The following is a 10,316-nucleotide window of genomic DNA, read 5'->3' as shown; positions in this document are numbered from 1 at the left end:
TCCTTCACCACCACCCCCCCCCACCGCAGTGGTCTTGGGGCTCAGGACTCCCTCTCCCACGTGAGGATGCCTGTGTCCCCCCCCGGGGGGGGGCGGGGGGGGGCACGAGTCCCTGAGCCCCCCCGGTGCCTCAGTTTCCCTCCCGCCTGCCCCCAGAGGAGAGCAAAGAGCCGTGCCCCACAGCGTCCCGTTTATTGCAAGATATGCTGCTGCGCCCCCCCCCCCGCCCCCAGCCCCACGCCGGGCACGCGGGGGCTCAATAAATACTTCAGCATTAACCACCCCCACCTCTATAAACCACCGACAACAAAAAAACAATCCCCCCCTCCCCCACCCCCCCAGCCCGCCCCCTCCCTGCTCGCCCCCGTGGCCCCACCGGGGTGGCACTGGGGGCTGATTGTCTGGCTGCAGCCCCCCCACCCCCCTCCACTCAAGTCTTCCCAGGATTTGGGTGTTAAATGGGGGGGGGGGTGTACACAGGACCCCCTTGTACCCAGCTTCTGTGGCTTTGGGATGACTGGGGGGGGGGCGTCTGACACCCCCCCCCTCCGGTATGGCTCAGTTGCCATAGAAGCCATAGTAGCCACCATCGTTGCCCGGGTCCTTGTCGTAGAGGTCCCCGTTGCGGGGTGGGGGGGAGCTCTCGGCGCTGGAGGGGTACGGGGACACCCGCCGCCGCTTGCACTCGTACAGCCCCGAGTCCGAGGAGTCACCCGAGGTGGTGGCGGGGGGCTCGGGGGGGGCCCAGCCCTCCGCCTCCTTCTCTTTCTCCTCCCGGGGGTCCCGGTACCAGCCCAGAGCCCCCCCGGGGCTGCCCTTGGGGCCGTATTGCCCGGGGCTCCAACCCCCCGCCGTCCCGAATCCCCCCGGCCCCTCGGGGGGGTAGTAGGGTAGGGGGGGGTGGGAGGCGGGTGGCAGGGCGAAGGGCTTCACCCCGTAGGGCACCAGCTTGCCCCCCCCGTACCCCCCTTCGTAGCCGCCGTACTCCAGCGCCCCGGCGGCGGGCGGCTGTGGGGGGGTGAAGTACCAGCGAGGGGGGTCCTTGGGGGGCAAGGGCAGCGGAGCAGCCCGCTCCCCCCCGAAGAAGCGCCCGGGGGGCAGCGGGTACTGGTCGGGCAGGAAGGGCTGGAAGCGGGGAGCGGGCAGGAGCTGTTGGCAGCCGGGACCCTCCGGCGGAGATGGGGTGAGGCGGTCGCCCTCCGAGGCCGCGTACATCCTGGGGGGGGGACACACACACAGGGTGGGAGTGGGGGGGGGATGCCCTCCTGCCAGCCAGAGCTGGGGGGACACCATCGGGAGGGTGAGGGGACACTCACGAGTCAAAGTTGTCCCGGAAACCTTTGGCGAAGGGGTTGTGGTCGATCTTCAACTGGGTGATCTGGGGGGGGGGACACACGGGACATGGAGCTGGGGGGGGGCTGGGGCTGCTGTCCCCCCCCGTGCTGGGGATGTTCCCCCCCATCCCTTTTCCCTCCAGCAGCGCCCACCCCACCAGAGTCCCCTGCCCGTCCCGGGACATCCACCCCAGCACCAGTGGGGGCTCAGCCACAGCTGAGGGGGGGGAGGGCAGGCTGTGCTGGGGGGGGGAACTGGGGTGACTGCTGGGATGCTGCTGGGATGCTGGAGGGGGTGGCACTGCAGGGTGCTGGGATGCTGAGGGGATGTAGGGGGTACTGGGGAGGCTACTGGGATGCTGAAGGGATGCAGGGGGAGGTACTGGGATGCTGAGGGGATGCGGGGGAGGTAGCAGGGGTTGTGGAGATGCTGTGGACAGGGATGTTGGGGGGGGGAACGGGACATGGGGGGATGGCATTGAGGTTTCCCTGATGCTGGAGACCTTAGAGGGTCCTGGGGGGGACATTACCAGGGGCTGCTCTGGGGCTGTTACAAGGGTTGCTATGATACTGGGGTGATACTGGGGCATATCAGTGGTTTCTGCGGCCCTGGGAGGATGCTGTGGTTCCCGTGCTGCTGGGGGCGGGGGGGTGGGGGGGGGGAGCAGGTACCCCCATGCCAGGGACCGAGAGGGAGGGGGGTGGCTCATACTCACGTCGGCGTTCTGGTAGGCTGTGACGGCGATGAACTGGGTCTCGGGGAAGGCGAAGGTGTGGGTGCGTGGGGAGGGGTACCCCTCCTCGCCCTCACCCTCCTTCACCTCCGTCACGTGCAGCCGGGGCTGGTACTTGTGCAGGGACTGCAGCACGATCATCTGGGGGGGGGTGGAGGGGGGGGAAGGAGAGGGTGGTGAGGAGGGGGGAGTCATGCGGGGACCCGGCGCGGCGGTGGGACCCACACCTGGCCGACGTTGTTGGATGCACCCTTGTTGTTGGTGAGCTTGAGCTTGCCGAAGGAGACCTCCTGCCGCATCCAGTGGGCGCCCGTGTTGGGCGAGTCGGGGTGCAGGTAGAGGCGGTTCCCTGGGGAGGATGGGGGGGCAGGAGGGATGGGGTTAGCCCCTGCCCAGGCACTGCGAGGAGGTGGAGGATGAGGAAGGGGAGGAGAGGGGGACCACCGTACCTGGCATGTTGCCCTCGGCTTTCCCGCACTGCACCCACTTGCCACCCTGGTAGCGCCAGTGATGCTGGTCCACCAGCACCACGTCCACGCAGACGCTGTAGTGGGCCACGGGGTTGAGCCCGGAGAGGTTGAAGCTGAGGAACGGGAACATGCGCCTGGGGAGGGGACAAGAGGCACAGACAGTCACACACCCCCAGCTCAACCCCTGGCGCAAGGGGCTGGAGGGGGGGGGGGGGGGGGGTGGCTCTGCCTTGCAGAGCAGTGATGGGGAAACTGAGGCAGTGTGATGCCCGGACCCCCCCCCCCTCCGTGCCCGGCTGGGTGCCCGTGGGGAGCTGACTGACCCTGGCAGCTGGGGGATGCTCTCGGGGACGATCCCCCCCACCCCCTCCCCGGCATCTTCCTCCCCCTCCCCAAGCACCTTCCGGATCGGAAACCAACACCGCTGCTATTTCGGGCTGGGCGCCAGCCTGCGCCAAGGGCAGGAAGGGGACGGGACGGGACGGCCAGGGGGGGACCCTGCGGCCCCAAGGCTGCAGCTGCTGCCCCCCCCCATGGGGCTGCACCCCGCTGTCCCCGGTGTCTCTGCACCCACGAGGAACCCCAAATCCCAGCCCTGGGGTGGGAGATCTGACACACCACCCCCCTTCCAAGTTCAGTCCCTCCTTTTCCATCACTGGCCCCAGTAGCCCCAGTAGCCAGCATGGGTTCACGGTGGGGCCTCGAGCCGGAATCGGGGTCACTGGTTTGGTTCCCGCCCTCCGGCAGAGCTCGGCTCTTCGATCATGGTATTTTGGGATCTGCCAGAGTTTTGGCTTTCGGTGGCCAGAGCTGGAAACCAGCCCCAGCACCGGCACCACCAGCAGCCCGAGCCCCGCTGCCCACTGACCCCATTAGTGTCATCCGTCTTAATGAGCCATCACCAACGGAGAGCAGGACGGAGCCCCCCCTCCCCAGACTCACATGGGGGGCACGGAGGGCCCTCAGCCCTCTCCCAACTTTGCCTGGGTGAGATACACGTGGAGTGATGGGGTAATTCATCCTGACCCCCCCCCGGGGAAGAGGGCTGGGGGGGGGGGGGGGTGTGCAGCCTCGCGCACCCCCATTCCCCCCTCCCTCTCTCCTCCCATCTTCCTCCCTCCCTTGGGCTGTGCCGCTTCCCCTCTGCTGGTACCCGGTGGGCGAAGGTGAGGGGGGGGGCGGCTGGTGTGGGGCAGGGGGAGGGCGGTTTCACCCCCTCTCTCCCCATTTCCTCGAAGCGCTGGCATTTCTCATAAAGCGGGTGCCAGCGCTTCTCCGAAAGGACCCCGGAAAGCTTTGCCCGGCCGAGGGGTCCCGTGTGGGGCTGGGGGGCTTTCGCCTCCCCCTGTGCCAGAAGGGAACCCGCCTGTCGGGGCCGGGTTTGGGCAGGGAGGGTGGGCTGCTCCCCGGAGCCGACATCAGCCCAGCCATTATCCCAGCAGGAGCGAGGGACGGAGCCGGCAGCGGGGGCTGCCCACCGACAGGATTCACCCCTGGCAGGGGGGAACTGGTGGTTGTTGGTGGTGGGGGGGTTACTTTGCCTCCCCGCCGGCACGGGGAGGGGGTGCCCTGCCCACCCTGGCACCAGGGTTTCCCACCAGCCCCGAGGCAGAGACCTGTGAGCTCATGACAGGGATGGCACGATGCGCCAAGGGGGATGCCGCACCAGGGGGGTCCAGCCGAGCCACCCCCCCCCCCCCCCAGGCCGCCATCCCGCCCCTGCGCACCAGCCGGGGGGGGTGGAGGGGGGCAAAAATATGGGCAAAGAGCAAAGCGAGGGGCTGGGGCCAGGAGCACACGCAGCTCCGGCTGCCGGGGCAGGACCGGCCGTGGCCCCGGCAGTAAGCATGGCTTGGTCTGTGCCGCGGCACCAGGGAAGCGGCATGCAAAGAGCGGTCTTTGCGGTGGAAAGAGCACGCACAGCCTGTGCCGGGCGCCGCTGACTCAAAATTACCCTTGCGAGAGAGCGGGGAAAAGAAAAAGAAAGAAGAAAGCAGCGCTTGTGGCGCGGAGCTGCGCACGTGCTCCCCGGGACCGGGATGGACGGTGGCCCCGAGCATCCCGGGTACCGCGGGGGTCCGGCTAAGCCCTCACACGCCCTGTCCCGCCACTCGTGTGTTGAAAACGGGTGGCCCCCGGGGCTCACATCTCCTCCGGAGACGCAGCCGTGGCGAGGGACGGTGGTTCCTGCCACCGATAAGAACTGCAGCCACATCAAAGGGCGGCAGCGGGGGGCTGCGCTGCCTCTGAGCCCCCGCCGAGCTCTCTCGCAGGGTGCTGCCTCGCCACCGCTGCTGCGCTCCGGGTACCAAAGCCTTCACCACCGCCGAGAACGGGCTCCCGGCACACCAGCGAGCCGGGGTGATGGTTGGCCCTGGGGAGAGCAGCCAGGCTGGGTGCTGCACCAGCCCCGAGCTGCTGCGAGGAGCAGGGAGGAAGAAAACAGCCTTTTTTTTTCTGGGTTTTTTTTTGGGTTTTTTTTTTAGTTTTTTTTTTTGCACCTTGCTTTCTCCGACACCGCCGGTTCCCCGGCTCCCAGAGCCTCGTGCTGCCGGCGGAGCAGAGAGAGAGAGAGTTACAGCTCAAACGCTGCGGCGGTGCAAACCGCAGGGCTCGGCCGGGGCACGGGAGGGTGGGGGGTAAGACCCGAAACCATGCATGCCTCGCATTTATTTTTAACCCCCCCCCCCCACCTTGTTCATTCGAGCTCCCGGGGCTGCTGCTCGGGCAGGACTCGGTTCCCCGGGGTTTGGCCCCTGCGGTTTGGGAGGTGCCATGGAGGGGTGCAGGATGCCCCGGCCAGCTCACCCCCCCCGTTTGCCCCCCCAAGCCGTGCACCCCAAATGCCAGCGGGCATCTCTGGTTTCCCTCCCTTTGTAGGCTTCCTTCTGGAGCTCTAGAAGGGCTCCCGGCTCTCAGGCTGCCCCGAGGATTGGCCCTGCACGAGCCCCTCGACTGGGGGGGCTGCAGGAGGATGGGGCGTGTGGCCGTGGAGCAGGAGAGGCAGGGGACACGGGGAACTGAGGCCACACCGGCACGTCCAGGGGACATGAGTGTCAAGAGGATGCTAGGTGACACGGGACCCCAGGGATATTGGGGTCAAGGGGAGGTGACATGGGACCCCAGGGACATCAGGGTCATGGGGACGTTAGGTGACACGGGACCCCAGGGACATTGGGGTCATGGGGACGCTAGGTGACATGGGACCTCGGGGACATCGGGGTCATGGGGACACAGGGAGCAGGGACAGGGGGTCCAGGAAAAATCCAGATGGAAGGAAAATCTGGGGGACAACCGCCTGCAAACCTGCCCAGGGCCAGGAGCGCAAAGCCCCCCCCAGCCAGTGGTGCCCCCCCCCCCCCCCCCCCGCCCTGCCTGCACCCCCGGCAGCGCACCGGGGGGGGCTGCCGGCTTCCTGAGCCGCCTCCTCGCTCGATGGCAACCCGGCGCACGCCAGCCCAAGCGGCCGCAAGAACCACGGCCGTGAGCGGGAGATGGGCGCAGCCGCCCGCCGTGCAGGTGGAGAGCGTGGCGCAGCCGTACGGCACGGCTGCTCGGCACGGCGACGCGTGGCACGGTGGCACGGCGTTGCGTGGCTGCATCGCGCAGCGGCATGGTGGTGGCGGCGCGGCTGCTCGGCATGGCGCGGTGACATGGCACGGCTGCGCGGCACCGCATGGCTGCGCGGCACCGCATGGCTGCGCGGCGCATCGCGCAGCTGTGCAGCACGGCAATGGGCGCGTGGCACAGCTGCACGGCGCGATGGCACGGCACGGCACGGCTACACCAGTACCTCCATCCCTGCCATGTCCCCCCAGCACAGCCTGCACAGGAACAGCAGCCGTTCCCGGGCCAAACCGTCCCCAAGTCCCCCCCAAAAAGACAAAGCCAGCCCTCCTGTTCCCCCAAAATGCACGGCCGCCCCCTGCGCCCTTCAAACTAAAGCCAACCCTCCTGTTTGCCAAATGCGAAGCCAGCCCTCCTGTCCCCAAAGCTGTCCCCCTCCCCCAAAAAGCCCACGCCAGCCCCTGTGGCCCCCAGCGTCCTCTCCAAAGGCAACGCCGTTGTGCCCCCCAATGCAAAGCCAACCCCCGCGCCCCCCCCCCAAAGGCGAAGCCAGCTCCTGCATCCCCCCAAAAAGGCAAAGCCAAGCCCCAGCTTTGCAGCAGAAACCCACGGCAGGAATTCCCCGGCCCCTTCGCAGCCGGGGTGATGGTGAGCCCTTGGGGGTTTCCGCAGAAATCCTGCCCTGGCTGAACCCCGAGAGCCGTGGGGGGCGGAGGAGGGATGGGGACCCACGTGGGAAACCAGCAGGAAATTCTTTTTGCTGGGGATGAGTGGGTGTGGGATGGCGTGGGATGGCGTGGGATGGCGTGGGACGGCGTGGGACGGCAGGTAAAGTGCCAGTGGGGGTAAATCCCAGCGCCCGACTGGGTTCACCCCAGTGCCGCCATCTCCCACCCAACCTCAGCTCCTCTCTGCGGGGACACGGGGGGCTGCGCCCCAGAGACACGGGCAAGGACAGACCAGCGAGACGGGGTGCCCGCATCACCAGCGGGACAGGACGTGTCTCCTGCCCTGCCCCAGAGCCCCCCCCAGCCCGGTGGGTGCCTGTTTTGGGGCACACGTTCCCCATGAGCCCCCCAACTTTGGGGTTTTTCCTGTGCCTCAGCAGCGCTGCAGCCTGGCCCTGCACACAGATTTTTTTTTTTTTTTTTTTTTTTTTGCAAAAAGCAGCTCGGGGTCGGGGGAAACGGATGTTTTGTGGCTCCGAGTTTGACGCCTCCCCAGGCTGGGTTTGCCGTGAGCCCCTCCCGGCACAAAGCACATCCCCCCCAGACCCCAACCCCTCTGCAGAGCCACTTGGGGGGGGGGATGGAGCTGGGAAAAGAGCCCCAAATTAGCCTGGTTTCAGGCTGGGAGATGGCGGCAAAGCCCAGAGGTGAAGCTGGGCAAAGAGGACGGGATCTCTGGGAGCACCCCAGTTTCCAGACCCTCAGCACCAGATCCTGAGCCGCCCTGATGCGGCGAGGATGGGCACTGCCCCAGCACCCGCCGTGACCGACGGGGAAAGGCAGGAGGAAAGCAACGGGGCGAATTTCAGCGGGTTCCTGTAGGACCCGAATGATGGCGGTCGAGAAACAACCATATGGGGGGTCCCGCGCCTCTGCCACCCCCTTGGCCGATGCTGGGGACACATCACCCTGTCCGTGACGGTGCGGGTTTGCTGCCGAGCGGCCCCCGAGCCCGGCGGGGGGAGCAGGCCTGGGAACGGCCGTGGCAAACCAAGCGGCCCTAACGCGTTTAGACTTCCAACACATTAAGCAGGTTGGTCTCAGCATCGAAGTGACACCGTCTGTCTCGGCCGAGGAAGAGAAGGGGAGAGGGCACGGAGCATCGCTGCCGGCACCGCCTGCACCCAGCCCCGGCGCAAGGCAGAAAGAGAACCCCCCGGGCGGGGAGATGGCAGCAGCAAGGGGGGGGGGTGTCTCTGCCAGCTGCCCCCCACACAGAGGATGTGCGCTGCCCCGTCACCCCCTCGTCATGGATTTTCCGGAGCCACAGCAGCCCCTGAGCCCCATCCGGAGGGGGCTGAGCCCCGTGCACAGCCCCGCCACGCTCACACTCCCCTCCTCACCCCAGCACGATCCCACTGAGATCTCCCAAACTGCAGCCTGGGGTCCATCTCCCCTTCCCCACATCACCCCGGTGTGGGGCCGAAGGACGGGCTCAGGGTGGGCACCAATATTTCGGGCCTCCCTTGCTCCAAGTCGGGGCAACTCCAGGGCCCCCCAGGGCCCATATCGCATCCCGGCCCCCTCCAGACCCTACAAGCGGGGGTGTTGGCAGAGGTGGGGTGGACTTTAGCCCCCCAACCCTGCCCCAGCCCCTTCCCCAGCCCCAGGAACCCGCAGCCCATAGACCCCCCCGAGCAGGAGGCAGCATGAGGGGACAGCGGGTGCCCAGCCATGGTGTCCCCGATGGCTGTTTCGGCACTCAGGACATTGCCAAAATGCTCCCCCTTCCCCAAGCACATGGGGGGGGCACCCGGCAGGCCAAGCAGGGTGGGGGATTTCCATCCCAGAGGGAAGACAGCGAGTAGAAGGGGTGTCACCCACCCAACCAGTGTGCTCGTGGGGTGGCCGTGACCTCTGGCACCCTCCCGGGCCCCGGTGGGCACCGGTCTCTCACTACTTGTTGCAACGCTGAGCTCTGGATCCGGCCCGTGGGTCGAGGCCGGATAAACTCTGCCTCCGGACCCCCAGTACCGGCACCATCTCCACGAGCTTCCTGGCACAATCCCTGCCCGGACATGGGAGGTCCAGACCCCTCTCTCCCACCCTGACACAGGTGGGGACACCCCCCGGACCCCCTTCTCCTTCCAACAAGCCTCAGCTCCCCTAGAAAATGAGACCTGGGGGGGGCTGGTCCACTTCGCTCCCCCACTTTTTTTCCTTGCACACACAGACGGACATTACCCCCAAACCTACCGGGATGGGGATCCCCCCTTGCACAACCCCACCCCCCTTGTGGATGGGGACCCCCAGCCCCACAAACACCCCCAACACACACACCTCCAGCCCTTTGGGGAGACGAAGCAGGGACCTCCAGCCCCTCACTGTGCCAACCACCCCCTGCCCACCCCGCAGCCCCCCCCGGCCTGTCCCACACCCCTCTTTACACCCCCATTGCCAACATGCCCCCCCGCATCCCCAGTGCCCCTGCCCTGCCTGTATCCCTGCCCACACCGGACCCCCACCCGCTGCTTCCCGATGCTCGTACGGGTTCCGGTGCCCTGCTGGTCCCCTGCCCCGGTCCTCCCCCCCCCCGGTGCCCCCCCCTTCCCGGTGCCCCCAGGCTCACCTGCCCTGTTTGGTGATGATCATCTCGGTCTGGTGCTTGTGGAACTTGGCCCAGAGCGGGTAGTTGTTGAGCATCACCTGCACCTTACCGGCCGCCCGGTACCCGGGAAGGGCGCAGAGCGGCCCGGTACGGGGGCACAACGGGGCGGCCCCGGGGGCGTAAGCCCCCTCTGCACCCGCGTACAGCTCCGCGCCCGCGTAACCCTCCACCGCGTAACCCTCCACCGGGGCGGCGGCGGCGGGAGGCGGCGGTGCCCGGTAAGGCGGGCACGGTCCCAGGAACCGACCTCCGAAACCGCCGGGAGCACAGTAGGGCAACGGGGGAGCTGCCGGCTCCGGTCCCCCCCCATCACCGTAATAGGCGGCGGCGGCGTCCCGGGGGCCCGGCGGTTCCTTGGCGAAGGTGGCGGCGCCGCTGAGCATGGGGGCGGCGGGGCGGGGGGCTCCGGTGCCCGGCTCCAGCGCGCCCATGGACGGGGGGGGAGGGCACCGGCCCCGCTCAGCCGCTCATGGGGGGCCCCACCGGCGGCTCCGGGCCCCGGAACCGGGAGCGTTTCAGCGATGTCCGCTTCGCCGTGTTCCCGCCGCCCCCTCCATACCGGGCGGCCCCGGGGTGGGGGGGGTGGGGGGCCGAGCCGGGGAGGTCCGGGGAAAGCCAAAGGGGAGGGAGGGCAAAAAAACAAACCCGAAAAAATAAAACCTCCAAACAGCCGGAAAACCCCCAAAAGTGCCGTCGGGGGGGGGGGGGGGGGAGGTGTCGGCGGCTGTTGGGGGGGGGCGCCCTGCCCCGGTGCTGCCGGTGCCGGCGCCCTCACACGCTCCACCTGCCCATCCCCGTGGCCCCGCGCCTCTTATCCAAAGAAGCGGCTCCGCGCCAGGAGCTCCGCCTCCCCCCCCCCCCGCTCCGCTTTCCAC

The 10,316-nt window shown here is 68.1% G+C and overlaps 1 protein-coding gene across 1 annotated transcript; it reads right to left on the bottom strand.

Annotated features, from left to right (window-relative positions):
* Positions 1-558: 558 nt before the first annotated feature.
* On the bottom strand, positions 559-9,872 carry TBX21 (T-box transcription factor 21; the record flags this gene model as incomplete). The annotated part of the gene is made up of 6 exons (XM_082494807.1): positions 559-1,216; positions 1,317-1,378; positions 2,051-2,209; positions 2,296-2,417; positions 2,518-2,672; positions 9,403-9,872. The coding sequence occupies 6 exons, from the start codon at positions 9,870-9,872 to the stop codon at positions 559-561; spliced, it is 1,626 nt and encodes a 541-aa protein (XP_082350933.1).
* Between the last annotated feature and the right edge of the window lie 444 nt (positions 9,873-10,316).

Source organism: Vanellus vanellus (assembly GCF_965231255.1).
Source record: "Vanellus vanellus genome assembly, chromosome: 24".
Taxonomy (NCBI): domain Eukaryota; kingdom Metazoa; phylum Chordata; class Aves; order Charadriiformes; family Charadriidae; genus Vanellus; species Vanellus vanellus.
Note: the sequence above shows the minus strand (reverse complement) of the source record. Positions and strands in the feature narration are given on the sequence as shown.